The sequence below is a fragment of the Anabrus simplex genome, chromosome 14, assembly GCF_040414725.1.
Source record: "Anabrus simplex isolate iqAnaSimp1 chromosome 14, ASM4041472v1, whole genome shotgun sequence".
NCBI classification, from domain to species: domain Eukaryota; kingdom Metazoa; phylum Arthropoda; class Insecta; order Orthoptera; family Tettigoniidae; genus Anabrus; species Anabrus simplex.
Genome location: NC_090278.1, coordinates 61543327 through 61560584, shown reverse-complemented (window position 1 = coordinate 61560584; position 17258 = coordinate 61543327). Strand labels below are relative to the sequence as shown.

The following is a 17258-nucleotide window of genomic DNA, read 5'->3' as shown; positions in this document are numbered from 1 at the left end:
GCAGTAATACTTATGGGCCTTGCCGTAGAGGAAATTACGTTTTTGAACTAAACTGATAAGATTTTCCGCGTCTATTATTAGTGAGGTGAATAAAAACAACTTCGCGACTCTATGCAGGACACAGCCGATTCACCAGCAGCCAGCTGATACACATGCCGCCAAACAGCCGGCCGAAAGATCCTGATCGTTTACAAAGTTGAACGAATGTTGATAGCCAACTGGGTGTTGAGGGAGGCACACATAGGCATTGCAATACCACGTGTTAGCATAAAATTGAAAATTATTTTATATTTACCTTTATATGAGCTAAACATTGTATTATTGTGTCACTCGTAATTATTACATCGCATTATTAGAACGTAGCACAAGGACGAGGAGACATGAAATAAAATTCTCGCGGGGGAAGAAACTGTTTACGTTTAGATGTGATAGCGTTACTACTGTGCATTTATCCCTCCCACGTAATACCCCAGATACATTTCCATGCACTAATTTCTGCAACTTCGAACCTGTGTTTCTTTTCTTCATTACCTATAGCATGAAGAGGATTGAAGCGGGAAAATAAACTCAATACTGGCTTGGCCATGCGGTACTTGTGAAACAGCCAGAAACTACGCCCGTTGCTGTGACAACCCGTAGGAATGCAGGGGCGATTTAGGCCTAGGTTCTAAGAATCTCCAAGAGTAAGTTGCTAGATTTCCCATTTGCTGCCGTTATCCTTGAAGCAGGTGTCAGGGGTGTGAGGAAGATAGAAAGCACATGCTAACAAACTGTAGTACACGTCTTGTGTTTGCTTCTTGTAAGCCTAAGCTACGGATTGCCTAACATAGTGTAGTGTCATAATTAGTATGAATAGGAGTCGGTGAAGTTAGTTGTACTTGTAATATCAACGTACAAGCTTTCTTTTAAGTGAAAATGAGCGCAACTCAGAGGAAAGAGATCAAGCGAATGGCACTAACAATAAAAGACAAAGTGAAGATTATAAGGAAAGTGGCGTCATCTACACTTTCTCGTGTTGCTTTGGCAAAGGAGCTGGGGATGCCGCCGTCTACTTTGAACGGTATTATAGCGAAGAAAGAAGAGATCTCTGTTTCTGCAGGGAATACTTCAGCTAATTGTAAGGAAGTTAAATCTGAAAAGTACGATGAAATAGAACAAGTTCTGCTAATATGGTTTAAACAGCAGCGAAGTTTAAACATACCTTTCAGTGGGACTATTGTGCAGGAGAAAGCCTCATGCAAATTAAGGGTACCTTTTACCGCGTCGAGCGGGTGGCTGGAACGCTTTAAAAATCGAGCCGGCATCGTTTACAAAGCCGGCCCCGCGGTGTAGGGGTAGCGTGCCTGCCTCTTACACGGAGGCCCCGGGTTCGATTCCCGGCCAGGTCTGGGATTTTTACCTGGACCTGGGACTGGTCCGAGGTCCACTCAGCCTACATGATTAGAATTGAGAAGCTATCTGACGGTGAGATAGCGGCTCCGGTCTAGAAAGCCAAGAATAACGGCCGAGAGGATTCGTCGTGCTGAACACACGACACCTCGTAATCTGCAGGCCTTCGGGCTGAGCAGCGGTCGTTTGGTAGGCCAAGGCCCTTCAAGGGCTGTAGTGCTGTGGGGTTTTTGGTTTTCATTTACAAAACAATTTGTTGCGAAGCAGAGAGTGTAAGTTCGGAGGAAAGGGAAGTGTGGAAGGACATGGTTCTGCCTGCTAAAATAATCAAACCTTGTAACGTTTTTATGTAACTTAATATGTTCCCTTCTCTTATCAAATATATTTTTATTTTACTTTATCTCTAAAAATATTGTCATGATAATCGAATTTTTATATTGTGGCCTTCTGTAAGCAGCTCTTATATATCGGCCTATTTCGGTATTGTTCACAAACAAGGAAATCTGTTGGCTGTGTGTTTCACATGTATTTCAAAGTACAGAATAAGTTTTTGGGCATTAACCCTTTTAAGAAGTTTCCTGCTTAAGAAGTTTTTTTTTTTGCAGTCCCTTGAAAAACTTCTTAACAGAGTTTCACGATTCTCTCGATCAGGTTTTACAGTCATGAAGCCAGATGAAATAATATATGATATTACTGTCATTGATAACCTCTTTTTATCCATTATGTTAAATAGTTTCATGAGACTAAAAATTTGAATGCATGTTACATAAGTTTTTAAAATTTTGGTTGCAAAATCACTAAAATCTGTGAGTTACCCAGCAGACCTGTGCTGATAGGCTGAGCGCAAGATGATTTTAACTGCAGAAAGAGAAAAATACAACTACAGTATTGTCAGTTCACGATTTCTGAAAGGAAGATAAAAATTATTTTATATATTCTAGTATATTTAAGTATACAAATATCCTTTACCACCTGTATTAATCTTGTGTTTCTTCCCTCTTCCTGCATTTTTCTGGCTTTCTTCTTATTCTACACTTCCTGCATTACGATTGAAGATCTGTCAAGATGGACCCTCAATAAGTGTTGCTCCCTGCCCTCCTGATGAAGCCATGAAGCAGAAATGAGTTCGTCAGGGGCTAAGAAGAGACAGATGTGGAAGAATTAGGATTGATGAGAAGGCCTATTCATTCTAAGACAGCAGTGTATGGAGATATGGAGAATGTCCTTGCAGTAGTGTTTTCATGGTTGCCCTCTTCTCTTTCCACAATGACCAACCATTGTGTTCGCCAAGTGTTTCTTTTCCTGTTCCTTCTCTCTATGTATGACATATCTTCTAATAAAGATCAGTGATGTAACAAAAAGTAAACTAAATGTTCTGAAGGATACAATCCTCTCTGCTTAAGTTTTAAAGTATCTGTAACAGGGCTAAAATAAGTCTCACTAGGTTGGCTGAGTCCAGTAGCAGAGAGCAGATCCAGCAAGAACGAACGCTTGTCCTGCTCCTCTACCCACATCACCTTCTGGGTGATGTTCTCTGAAGTTGAGCCTACACGTCCCACCGCTAAGAAGATATAATTGTCCAAGAAGTCTCTCGCCAACATCTGAAACAGTTCAAGAAGAAGCAAGTTATCAAACTAGAATAGGAATGACAAAAAGCAACATAAAGGAAAGGATGTGATACAAAAACTTATATTAAAGTAGGACACCAGTACCATCATTTCTTCGCTCCAGCAAGCCGGGTGCGGTTGTGTACAAGCTTCCTCCAGTTTGTCCTATCCATCCACAGATGCTGCTCATATATGCGTCGCCAGTTCGCACCTCTAACTTCAAGGTCCTTCAATACCTGCTTTTCCCAAACATCACAAGAAAAGCAGATATTGAAGGACCTTGGTCTCTTTATAGGAACATTGTGATCAATGTATGTTCGAGGAGTCCTGTGAGGGTCCATTCTTTTCATGTGACCATACGATTGCAATATCTCCACTTCTAAGAGTCTACAGACAGCTTCTTTCCAATAGAAGCTGTTGCTAGATATCCTTATTCCTTATTTTATCCATTTTTGTTTTTTTGTAGACAAGAATGGAGGAACTTCATTTCTGTTGCCTGAAGACGACTCTTTGTTGGCCCACTAAGTGTTGCTGCTTCTAGGCCATACAATATCAATACAATCTACACCAGTATAATGATCCTAATACATGTATACGGCGAAACCTCGATGCATCGGATTTGGGGGGGGGGGGGGGGATGACGATGGATGCGGGAAAACAAATACGGGTAACAAAAAATAGGAGGAAATAAAAAGATACAAGTACTTTATTTGGACATTTTTCAACATGAAAATCCCATAATAATAATAATAATAATGTATTATTAGAAGAATGGCGTGTAGCCTCCGGGGAGGTTTTCCTACTTGTCGTGTGATAGGCGATCTACGAACCTTTGAAAATACGACCTTACCTATGATGAATTCTAATGAAGTCGGCACACAAACAGCCCCTCCGAACAATCAGAATGAACTAATGGAAGTTAAAATCTCCGGTCTGCCCTTGGGCAAAAATCCAACACAAGTCAACCATTTAGTCATGGAGCCGGACATGTTCTTACTATACATTAACAGCATTGAAATATTGCAACCACGATATACGCAATGAAAATAAAAAGCGCACTACGCTGATTCGTTTGACTTTTCTTTACATCTCATAATAATTGAAAAACTTTAAGGTTAGCTCTCTTATTGTAAATTAATTACATACGTGGATATTATAGTGATAACCTGCATTTTGGTAAGATTCCATAGACCCTTCGTGGACAATAGCTTAGAAAAATAGAGGTCCAACACGGCGCAGCTCGGACGATGTCAAAGAGGTTAGAAATTCAACAAGGCACGTCTCTGGCGATGTTACAGAGGGGCTGCCAACTTAAGGACTAGTCATAAGACCAGGCTAGTGAAAAGATAATTGGTCAGGGGGCAACAAAGCGGTCAACAGGCATCTAGCATACCACACACTCCACAATGTACGATGCGATTAATCATCCTGTGACTAATTAAGAAGTACCTGGCGCACGGAGTGATGATTTTAAACTGCACAATTTAGTTAGTTTCAACAAAAATGGCATCCCTAGCTGGCCAATAGCCACACAGAAAATGGTGGCAAATCTGATTATTTACAGTGCCTCTGTTTTAATTCCTGTAAATAAGAATACTTCGACGGGTTTGTAAGTGGGTCGCAGCGAAGCACTGGTGCCAGGAGACTCTGGAGGTTGCGCGTGAATAACCTGCGCACAACACTCCAGCTTACAAGATCATTGCTCAAGACTAGCAACTCTGAATCGTTCGTACATTCTCGCGTACGAGGTTGTCGCCATTCAATGCTAGAGTATTGTGCCATCACTTTAAATTTTAGAGTTTTTACATACGATCGATCAATGCAGGAATACTGCGGCCAAGGATAATTTTTTTTTTATGACCAATGCAATAAAAAAATAGTTCAAGGAATGATAGATGCGGGGAAATTTAATATTGGTTTATATGGAATATTTTTGCGACCGAATAAACTGAAAGATTAATATGGGAAAACTATAGTTCCGGGAATGATGCATTGAGGTTCTACTGTATAATCTCTTCCACACATTCCTACATATGTTTCGAGATAAAACAACTTCATAGGCAACTGCCGTTACTCTAAATCTTTGTGAATATGTTCAGCATGACTTAGTAGCCCAATCTTGGCATGAAACACACTTGTACAATATGTACAATTAAACTAAAGATAGAATGTCACAGAATTAACAGTATCTAGTACAACTAATAAATATATCCTCGCTGCCAGGACAAAATCTCCTATGTGAAATATTATGGCTTGGAACTTTGGATGGTAAGGTTCTCCCATGGTGCAATAATGTGTGAATATTTTCAAGGCATTCTTGCTCTTCATAATGCATGTGCTGCGAGTCAGTATATCTTGAAAAATATTATCATACAGGAGATTTTGTCCCGGCAATGACGATATACTGATGTACAAGCTATATAGATACGTCTAGATAGTTTTTATAATCTAGATTGTTATGTTATTTAGTAGCAATCATCGTTACAGGAGAGAGCGCACAAACCTGGATCTCCTTGGGGAAAGTAGCTGAGAACATGAGAGTTTGTCTATCACCCGTCTTTGGCATTGAATCTTCTTGCACAATGCGGCGAATCTGAGGTTCAAATCCCATGTCCAGCATTCTATCAGCTTCATCCAGCACTAAATATCTGTGAAAGATAAGAACACTTTTTTAATGTCTATACTGCTGATATAACTTCCAACACATTTTCATTTGTTACCTGCTCAACATCACACTTAATACTGCAAGACTTCCAATCACGGAATGCCCCAGGAAATTATTTGGGGAGGTCTCGGCTTCAACCAAAGGACGTTTGCCTACAAAATGGGAGTGAGCAGCAAATATAAGAACTCATCAAGAGAGCTACTTATTCTCTTTCCTTCCAATTCTCCAGAATCCTACTTACACGAGTGCCCCCGGTAAGCCGAGCAACCAACTGAAATTTACACAAATTTTTCCGAAGATATTAGACAAATCTGATCATGACATTGATGAGAAAAGTATCAAGCTTTGAGCTAACTTTTCTTGTGCTAAAATTGATTGCTTCTTACCTTGAGGAAAGGAAACTGCATGTCTGTTCCTACAGCTAATCTCGTGAATAATGTTGGTTCCAGTTTCCAACAGTTGCAAGCACCGTACTTCCAACCCACCCCATTTATGGACAAGAGAACTTTTTTCATATTGCTTTTCACTAGAGCCCTGATTTCTATGCAAATGCATGTTTTTAAATAAGGTAATTACACTTCTCAAACTTTGCAAATATTCATTTTATGATGTAACGATTCCAAATAACTGTTCTTTTTCTCTGCATGTTGGCATGTTTTGGCCTTTTTAGGAGAAAATGTGTGCATAATGCTTATTTTGAAGAATTCTGGATTTAATAGTAAATATTTGATAGTCTATAATTCATAATATGGCTTTTCTATTGACTTTGGTGGATATATAATGTTAAGTTACATGATAGTCTCTTTTATAAATGTTGGATTGCAGAATTTGAGACTGCTTTTCCTTGTTATATGTCTATTATTGAGATATGGAGGGAAATAGAATGCATTCATGGCATTCTACCTGACAACCAAAGTTAGTACATACTGTACAGATCCTATAATCCAATTAGCCAAGCACTTTCTTATTTGCTGCTTGAGTAAACATTTAATATTAAAAACTTCATCTTTGGTCCTATTGAATGGAGATTAACAAACAATAAAGAAGAGTGCAATTGATCCACCTTTTTCAATAAAAAGTATGCTGCTAATTTAAAATCACATTTATTTGGTACCGGTTTCAACCTCTCTGACATCAGCCATAATTGGGCAAGTAAACAAAGACATACACATATTAAAATAAAATCTATAGACCATTAGTAGTAAAATGGCATGGTCAGATAAAATACAAAGTGTGATGTTGCTTAAGGAGAAAGTCATTCTTAAAATATTTACACAAGTTAAGGACTTGTTGGTCCATTGTAAAACAGAAGGTGAAAAACTATTACAAATATTTAAATAAGTCTTGATCACTTTGCTTAAAGTCTTAAGTGTGGCGTTGTTAACCACTAGAAGAGTTTTGAATGTTATCTAAAAAACTGACGTAAACTGTTGTTCCTCCATAGAATGTTGACAATGAGTCTGTTAGGTCAACAGCCCAGAGGCTGGTTGGATCCTCAAATAGCACCACCCAAGGTTATGCGGTTATAAGGAAACCCCAAAAACCAATGGCAGCACCAAAATGAGTGACAATAGGATGAGAATATGTAAACGTAGTAGTGACTTGTAACACCAGTCTTCATAAAGTGAAGTACTTAGTTGTCGTGTAATTAAGCAAGTGGATCTTGTTACAGGCATGAGTATTAGAATTGTTATAAATCCAGAAAATTCTCGATCCAATGCAGTAACTGAAGTATGAAACAGAAAAATTAAATTAGAATAAGATGCTGGAAAAGGATGGGAAAGGATTTAAAACTTTATTACGGGACTCGTATTGCAAAATGTCTCCACAGGCGTAACATAAGGGTACCTTATGTTTTACATTGGCATCGTCGCTTTCTTTTGGCCATGATAACTTTACATGACAGGAAGCAATTGACCCAACACTGCAATTTGAGGAAACAATATATTTTAGTCTCAAATACTGGTCATGACTGTCTAGTACCAAATCTTCAACAAATCGAAATTCTTAGCAGCAGTTCTAGCACAATTTGTAAACAGTGCAATTCTACAGTGCACAAGGATCCCCTCACAATGTGCTTACAATTAGACCGACATGTCAACAGCAGAACAACCTGCTGAAGTTGTAATGGGATGTAAGAAGATAAAAGGGCAAGTTCAAAACTGTCATTAATCAATATACAGGGTAGCGCACGAAATGTCATACATCGGAAATGTTTTATAAAATGTGTAAACCTGGGCTCACAACCATGTCCTTTCGTGAACAGAAATCTTATTTCGTGCGTGATCCGACAGGCAGCACCACATGTCGAGCATGCGTACCGGCTGCCAGTTATACAGCATGGCGGACAAAGGGAGATTGACGCATGAACAGAAGGTAAAGATAGTGTTGTTTTATGCGGAAACAAAGAGCGTAGCTCGGACCCAGGAAAGGTTTCGCGTTCATTTCCGTACTCGGTGGGCTCCTTGCCGGCCCCGTGTGATGTCCCATTGATATCCCAAGCGTTTTCAGAGCAACTCAATCTGGCCACCGCATAGCCCCGAACTCAGTCCCTGCGACTTCTTCCTGTGGGGATATTTGAAGGAGACAATCTACCGCCATAGACCAGAAAATGTACAGCAATTGCAAGCAGCCATTGCGACTTTCTTCCGGGGATTGAGTGAGGACTTGTGTCAGAGTGATCACGAACATGCGGGTTCTTCTCGAAGCTGTTGTACACTGAATAGGTGGACATATTGAACATATCCTGCACACGAACAAACCACGCACATGTCAGTGAATGTTGTAACGCCGTTTTGTATCCAGTATGTTGTATTTACATTTCCTATAAACAATTTCCAGTGTATGACATTTCGTGTGCCACCCTGTATAATTACAGTTTGGAGAAACTATACTGTAGACAAAGGATATTTTGATTTAAAATTCTTACTGCCATTACAATGGAACATTCACTTCTGAGGAACATGTAGCTGTCATGTGAAATGTTATAGCAGTACACCAAGGTAATGAGAATTTCATACCTGCAATTATCTAGTCCTATCTTGCCACGTTCCAGCATATCCACCAGCCGACCTGGTGTAGCTACCAGTAAATGACAACCACGATCAAGCTCCCGCATCTGCTCTCCAATGCTGGCTCCACCATATCTGCAACGACAAGCAACTATGAGATGACATGTTCAAACTTAAATATAAAGAACAAAGAGTACTAACATCTCAAGTACAAGAAATTCAAACATTTTTGTAGCATCACAGGAAAAGACTAACATCAATAAAAGTTGAGTAAGATATCACCATCACACACATTGCTTCTCAATATATATACCAATTTCAATAATATAATTGGTATTGAGCTGCACTCCTTATATTCACAAAGGTTTATAATACAGTGGAACCTCGATTATCTGTTCCCAGAAACTAAGTTTTCCCGGATTATTCGTTCAAATTACGTGGTCCCACGAGCATCCGAATTAAATCACGATAAATTCCGCATTATCCATCCCTCGAAGAACAATTTCCCGAACCAACCGTCCAGAAACTTCAGTCCCAACCACGCTAAATACTCAATCAACCGTTTTTCAAGAAACTGTATCTCGCGAAAGGACGGCTACGGATCTTGGCGTTAACGCCCCATCACTGTGATAATTAGAGCAAGTGCTGTACTGGACAAGCGATCGGCGATGAACTTGCATAAGGCACCATCTTAGCATTGCATTCGAGTGGTACTGTTTAGAGAATCCCGGGAAATCATAAAATAGAGAGTGGCCACAACACTGGAAGGAGAAAGAGCACATTTTGACAAACTCTACTTGAAGACTGAACAAGTTTCGTCATATGTTCGTACAGTAGAACCTCGATTATACGTTCCCGGAAGCTACGTTTTCCCGCATTATCCGTTCAAATTACGTGGTCCCGCGAGCGTCCTAATTATATCACGTTGTAAAAATCCCGCATTATCCGTTCCTCGAAGAAACGATTTCCCGTATCAACCGTTCAGAAATTTCAGTCCCATCAACGTTAAATCCATGATCACGCGTTTTTCAAGAAACTGTATCTCACGAAAGGACGGCAGCGCATACTTGCGGATCTTGGTGTTAACGTCCAGTCATTGCGATAATTTAAGGAAGCGGAAAAGGGATCGGCGGTGAACTTGCATAAGGGACCATCTTAACATCGCATTCGGGTGGTATTGTTTAGAGAATCGAAATCACAAAGCAGAGAGTGTCCACAACAATTGGAAGGAGACAGAGCGCATTTTGGCAGCTCTACTTGAAGATAGAACGAGTTTCGTCAAATGTTCGAACTTGCAAAGCGTCTACATTATGTCCAGGGTTAGATGTTCACTTTCCCCCCCTCCCCCCCGCGAGTATCGCCGAACAGGTTTTCGGCACTTCCCTCAGGGCACTGTATAGTCACTGAGCTTTCAGGCAGGTATCTAAACTGCTCCTTATAAAGTACACAAATTTAGTATTTTAATATTATCGCATACGATTACGTTATCGAGACCAGAACAGATGTTGCACCTTACATACATAAAGCTGTGGGAGGTTTTGGGATTGCCTATTACTGTTTTGGTCCTAATGCAAGACTAGGAATTTCACGTTGTGTTAAAATGTTAAAACCGCAGTCGTTTTATTTGCGCACGTTACATGTAAAAACCTTTGCATCATTTCGCACTCTTACCGACTTGGAGAGCAAGCGCGTTTTCCAGCTGAGGTCAAGGTCGCGAATAACCATAAATTCGTAAGTTTGGATGATATTTTTTCTTTTTACAATTTAATCGTGATTAGTGACATACAGTAATTGAATATAATGCATTTGAAAACTTGAGAATCGATACTTACATTCGAAACAATATTCTCGAGTTCAACATAACCTTTAAAAGTCGATGTAGGCCGAAGGCCTAATTTGCGTGGTACAAGATTTCCACAAACTAACTACAAACAGTATACCGGTGACCAAATTACAATAGAATATTTAAATAAAAAGGGATTTCGCCATCATGGTGGGCGCTTTTGTATCCAATGTGCTTTATTTTATTAGATTAGAGAATTAAAAAATACTTGTGGTCGATTGTTTGGCCTGCTGTTATTAAGTTTTCCGAACAGTTTGACCGATCAAAGTTGCCAAACTGAAAGAAGTTTTCAGAGGAAACCGACGAAGTTTCCCCGGTAAAACTGAATGTAAAGTTTCGAGACTTTTAAGTCGCGTACCGGTAATTGATGTTTGAAGCCGGCCCCGCGGTCGAACTTGACTGCCTCTCACCCGGAGGACCCAGGTTTGATTCCCGGCCAGGTCAGGCATTTTTACCTGGATATGAGGGCTGGTTCCAGGTTCACTCATTCTAAGATTACCTTTAATTGAGGCGCTATTTAATAGTGAGATGGCGACCCCGGTCTAGAGAGCCAGGAATAACGGCCGAGAGGATTCATCACACTGACCATGCGTCACCTCGTAATCTTCAGGCGTTCGGACCGAGCAGCGGTCGCTTGGTAGGCGGAAGGCCCATTGAGGCTGTAGTTTGGTTTAGGGGTGTTTGTAAGATTTTAAGTATACATATTTCTTTTTTGTGATGTTTAGCCAAATTGTTCATGGTTCATTCCCGGATTTTCCGTTTTCCCATGTTGTACGTTTTTTTTTCGGCGGTCCGTCCAAAAACAGAGAATCGAGGTTCCACTGTACTTTTGAAACGTCCACATTATGTCCAGATGTTTATATTTTTACTTTTTTTAAAAATTCTATCGCTGAACAGGTTTTCGGCACTTCTCTCAGGGTACTGCATAATCACTGGGCTTTCGGAGAGGAATCGAAACTGCTCCTTCTCAATGCAAATCTAGTATTTTAACATTATCGTATACGATTGTGTTATCGATACCAGAAAAGAAGTTGCACCGTACATACACGAAGTCAAGGCAGGCCTTAGGATTGCCCATTACGGTTCTGGTCATAATATAAGACTGGGAAATTTAAGTTTTATTTACGCACGTTACATTTAAAAAGTTTGCAACATTCCTACTCGTACCGATTTGTGCAGCGAGTGTGCCTTCTAGCTGGCCTCAAAGTCACGAATAACTACTTTCTGAAGTTTTGATGATATTTTTTCTCTTTCCAATTTGACTGTGATTAGTGACGGGCAGAATTGAATATAATGCGTTCATGATTGTGGGTTACTGTAGTCACGTCCTAGTTCGTGAACCATGGGCAACGGCTGAGTGGCCTAGTAAGTGGTCCTGAGAGTCGGGATACCAGTTGCTATGGAATAGGAGTGGGCTTCTCGGACATATTCTGAGTCGTGGCCCTCCTTGTGCTCAGGCGGCTAGGACTATACAATTCACTGGTAGTCCATAACCCGTTAGAGGAGAGATCCTCACTTGGACTATGTGCAAGTAGGGCAGCATCCTGCTTCATGAATTTACCGAGCTCAGAACACTTTAAGCAAGCCTCGGACCAATGGGAGTAATGGAATCCCACTCCCATTTGACAGGCGAGGGACTCCTTGGAAACAACTTGGCGAACGAAATGGAATTCGATGGGGAGCTATCAATATTAATGGGGCTTATGGAAGAAAGAAGGTAGAACTTGCTGAGTCAGCAAAGAGGATACATCTGGATGTGCTAGGAGTAAGTGATATTCGGGTAAGGGGAGATAAGGAGGAAGAGATAGGAGATTATAAAGTGTACTTGACGGGTGTTAGTCTGGGGTAGGGCTCTTTATCAGGAATACCATTGCACGCAACATAGTTTCTGTTAGGCACGTAAGTGAGCGAATGATGTGGGTAGATTTGTCAGTGGGAGGAATTGTGTCCGTGTATTCACCATGTGAGGGTGCAGATGAGGATGAAGGTGACAAGTTTTATGAAGCATTGAGTGACATTGTGGTCAGGGTCAACAGCAAGGATAGAATAGTGCTAATGGGCGATTTCAATGCGAGAGTTGGGAATAGAACTGAAGGATACGAAAAGGTGATTGGTAAATGTGGGGAAGATATGGAAGCTAATGGGAATGGGAAGCGTTTGCTGGACTTCTGTGCTAATGTGGGTTTAGCTGTTACGAATACATTCTTCAAGCATAAGGCTATTCACCGCTACGCATGGGAGGCTAGGGGTACCAGATCCATAATCTGTATCTTAACAGACTTTGAATTCAGGAAATCTGTTAAGAATGCACGAGTTTTTCGCAGATTTTTCGATGATACAGACCACTGCACGCAACATAGTTTCTGTTAGGCACGTAAATGAGCGAATGATGTGGGTAATTTGTCAGTGGGAGGAATTAGTAGTGAACTAAGTATCTCCAGGCCTAGGGTAGAGAAAGTGAAATCTGTCTGCAAACGAATAAGGGTAGAAAATCTCCAGGACGAGGAAGTTAGACAGAAGTACATGGATATGATTAGTGAGAAGTTTCGAACAGTAGAAAGTAAGCAGGTTCAGGATATAAAAAGTGAATGGGTGGCATACAGGGATGCTGTAGTAGAAACAGCAAGGGAATGCCTACGAACAACTGTGTGTAAAGATGGGAAAAGGCGAACATCTTGGTGGAATGATGAAGCGAGAGCAGCCTGCAAACGTAAAAAGAAGGCTTATCAGAAATGGCTCCAAACAAGGGCCGAGGCAGACAGGGATTGGTACGTAGATGAAAGAAACAGAGCAAAACAAATAGTTGTCGAATAAAAAAAGAAGTCATGGAGAGATTTTGGTAATAACCTGGAAAGGCTAGGTCAAGCAGCAGAGAAACCTTTCTGGACAGTAATAAAGAATCTTAGGAAGGGAGGGAAAAAGGAAATGAACAGTGTTTTGAGTAATTCAGGTGAACTCATAATAGATCCCAGGGAATCACGGGAGAATTGGAGGGAATAATGTGAACATCATCTCAATGTAAAAGGAAATCGTGGTGCAAACAGCCAAGCTCATGGGGAGGAGGAAAATGATGATGGTGAAATTACGTTTGAGAAAGTGGAAAGGATAGCAAATAAACTCCATTGTCATAAGGCAGCAGGAATAGATGAAATTAGACCTGAAATGGTGAAGTATAGTGGGAAGGCAGGGATGAAATGGCTTCATAGAGTAGTAAAATTAGCGTGGAGTGTTGGTAAGGTACCTTCAGATTGGACAAAAGCACTAAGTGCATCTATCTATAAGCAAGGGAACAGGAAGGATTGCAACAACTATCGAGGTATCTCATTGATTAGTATATCAGGCAAAGTATTCACTGGCATCTTGAAAGGGAGGGTGCGATCAGTCGTTGAGAGGAAGATGGATGAAAACCAGTGTGGTTTCAGACCACAGAGAGGCTGTCAGGATCAGATTTTCATTATGCGCCAGGTAACTGAAAATGCCTACGAGAGGAATAGGCAGTTGTGTTTATGTTTCGTAGATCTAGAGAAAGCATATAACAGGGTACCGAAGGAAAAGATGTTCGCCATACTGGGGGACTATGGAATTAAAGGTAGATTATTAAAATCAATCAAAGGTATTTATGTTGACAATTGGGCTTCAGTGAGAATTGATGGTAGAATGAGTTCTTGGTTCAGGGTACTTACAGGATTTAGACAAGGCTGTAACCTTTCACCTCTGCTGTTCGTAGTTTACATGGATCATCTGCTGAAAGATATAAAATGGCAGGGAGGGATTCAGTTAGGTGGAAATGTAGTAAGCAGCCTGGCCTATGCTGACGACTTGGTCTTAATGGCAGACTGTGCCGAAAGCCTTGAGTCTAATATCTTGGAACTTGAAAATAGGTGTAATGAGTATGGTATGAAAATTAGCCTCTCGAAAACTAAATTGATGTCAGTAGGTAAGAAATTCAACAGGCTTGAATGTCAGATTGGTGACACAAAGCTAGAACAGGTCGATAATTTCAAGTATTTAGGTTGTGTGTTCTCCCAAGATGGTAATATAGTGAGATTGAATCAAGGTGTAGTACAGCTAATGCAGTGAGCTCGCAGTTGCGATCAGCAGTAGTCTGTAAGAAGGAAGTCAGCTCCCAGACGAAACTTTCTTTACATCGGTCTGTTTTCAGACCAACTTTGCTTTACGGGAGCGAAAGCTGGGTGGACTCAGGATATCTTATTCATAAGTTAGAGTAACAGACATGAAAGTAGCAAGAATGATTGTTGGTACAAACAGGTGGGAACAATGGCAGGAGGGTACTCGGTATGAGGAGATAAAGGCTAATTTAGGAATGAACTCGATGGATGAAGCTGTACGCATAAACTGGCTTTGGTGGTGGGGACATGTGAGGCGAATGGAGGAGGATAGGTTACCTAGGAGAATAATGGACTCTGCTATGGAGGGTAAGAGAAGTAGAGGGAGACCAAGACGACGATGGTTAGACTCTGTTTCTAACGATTTAAAGATAAGAGGTATAGAACTAAATGAGGCCACAACACTAGTTGCAAATCGAGGATTGTGGCAACGTTTAGTAAATTCTCAGAGGCTTGCAGACTGAACGCTGAAAGGCATAACAATCTATAATGATGATGATGTATGTATGTATGTATGTATGTATGAGAACTTTCAGAAATCAATACTTGCATTTGAAAGCATATTCTCGAATTCAACATAAGTTAACCTTTAAAAGCCAATGTACCGGGCGAGCAGCTGTGAGCTTGCATCCGGGAGATAGTGGGTTCGATAGTAGGCAGCCCTGAAGATTGTTTTCTATGGTTTCCCCATTTTCACACCAGGCTGTACCTTAACGCTACGGCCGCTTCCTTCCCACTCCTAGCCTATTGTTGCCATAAGACCTATCTGTGTCTGTGCGATGTAAAGCAGCTTGTAAAAACAAAAGTCATTGTAGAACTAATTTAAGCGGTACATGATTTCCGATTTCCAGAAACAGACTACGAACAGTATACCGGTGACCAATTTACAAGGGAAGATTAAGAAAAGAAGGGGTTTGACAATCATGTTGGTCACTTTTGTATCTAATGTGCTTTATTTTATTAGATTAGAGAATTAAAAACTACTGGTGGTCAATTGTTTGGCTTGGTGTTATTAGATTTTTCGAAGAGTTTGGCTGATCAAAGTTGCTGTACTGAAAGGTAAGTTACCCTGGTAAAACAGAATGTAAAGTATCGAGAGTTTTAACTTGCGTACAGGTGATTAATGTTTGATACCGGTCCTGTGGTCTAACTTAACTGCCTCTCACCTGGAGGGCTGCGTTTGATTCCCGGCCAGGTCAGGCATTTTTACCTGGATGTAAGGGCTGGTTCCAGTTCCACTCAGCCTATGTGATTATCTTTGAGGAGCTATCTGATAGCGAAACATCGACCCCGGTCTGGAGGTAGGAATAACGGCTGAGAAGATTCGTCACACTGACCATGCATCGCCTCGTAATCTGCAGGCCTTCGGGCTGGGCAGCAGTCGCTTGGCAGGCAAACGCCCATTGAGCCTCTGGTTTGGTTTAGAAGTGTTTGTATGATTATAATTATACACATTTCATTTTTGTGATGTTTAGCCAAATTGTTTTTCATTCATTCCCGGATTTTCAGTTTTCCCGTTTGGCAAGTTTTTTTCCGAGGAAAACAGATAATCGGGCCCTGGGAAGCGACCTAGGGAGAGTCTCTGCGGTCACCTTGAGACTCTGGCTAAACGGGGGTGTGATGCAATTGTAAGAACTCGCCAAGAGAGTTCTCTCAGCCTCTCACACCTCAATTCTTCCATTTCTACCTACATGCGGTGCCCCTGTTATGCCAAGCAACCCAGTGGAAGGTTGAGTATCCAATCCCAGCGGGAAACTGGGTCGGTGAGCAGACAGGAAGGGTGGGTCAGTGGAAGGCAATGGATAACCACCACTGTTATTTTCCCAAGACCACCTCATGGTTTCACTCAATCTCAAATTAGATTCCGGAGTAAGGCCCCCAGTCGGATCTCAAGGGGGGGGGGCCCAGGTTGAGAGGAGCTTCGGCATATGAAGATTTATCTAAACCATCCTTACTAGTCGTCAGAAGAATAGCAACTTGGGGCCTGTTCCACAAAAGTATGGTCTTGTACATTACAAGTAAATTCTCTAGTAACTTGTACAAATACCAGAGTTTCTGTTCCACAAAAGAATTCTCTACAGTTGTACTTTACTACTCCATACTTACAAATTACTAGTGAATTTTTATAGGCGTGTTCCACAAAAGTACTAGTACTTGTAACTTACTAGCGAAGTGAGAAGAATTCTCTACCAGTGAAAGGACAATAATATATAAATGTACTAGTGCTATTTAAATACGCTTATTTTGGATACATTTTGATAAATATGTGGTCTAGCAGTAGTGATAGTGATGGTGATGAAAATGAAAACTATCGTCTGTACAGGGAAAGAATAAACTTCCAGTTTAACACTGTATTTGAATAAAATGGACGTTTTAGGTTAAGCACAGTACAAGTGGAAGAACTTTTGATAGATATTGGCTATAGGTTAAAATATCCTACGAACAGAAATAAATCTCCCTCTGCTAAACAACATTTACTAACAACATTACATTGGCTTGGGATGGCAAAATATTCGGTCTGTGGTAGCTGCAATAAATGATATAAAATTTCCTCAAATTGTTTGTTGGCCTGAAAATACTGAAGAAAACATATTCCAAGAAGGACATTCCTGGAAT

General features: G+C 40.7%; 1 protein-coding gene across 3 annotated transcripts in view; it reads right to left on the bottom strand.

Annotated features, from left to right (window-relative positions):
* bel (ATP-dependent RNA helicase bel) overlaps positions 1-17258 on the bottom strand; it is a 173206-nt gene that overhangs the window by 75252 nt on the left and 80696 nt on the right. For all 3 annotated transcript variants that reach the window (XM_067157812.2, XM_067157813.2, XM_067157814.2), the window contains 3 exons: positions 8682-8807; positions 5500-5644; positions 2831-2990 (listed from right to left, as the gene is read on the bottom strand). In XM_067157812.2, coding sequence (XP_067013913.1) covers positions 2831-2990; positions 5500-5644; positions 8682-8807 — 431 coding nt within the window. The remainder of the gene's footprint in view (positions 1-2830; positions 2991-5499; positions 5645-8681; positions 8808-17258) is intronic.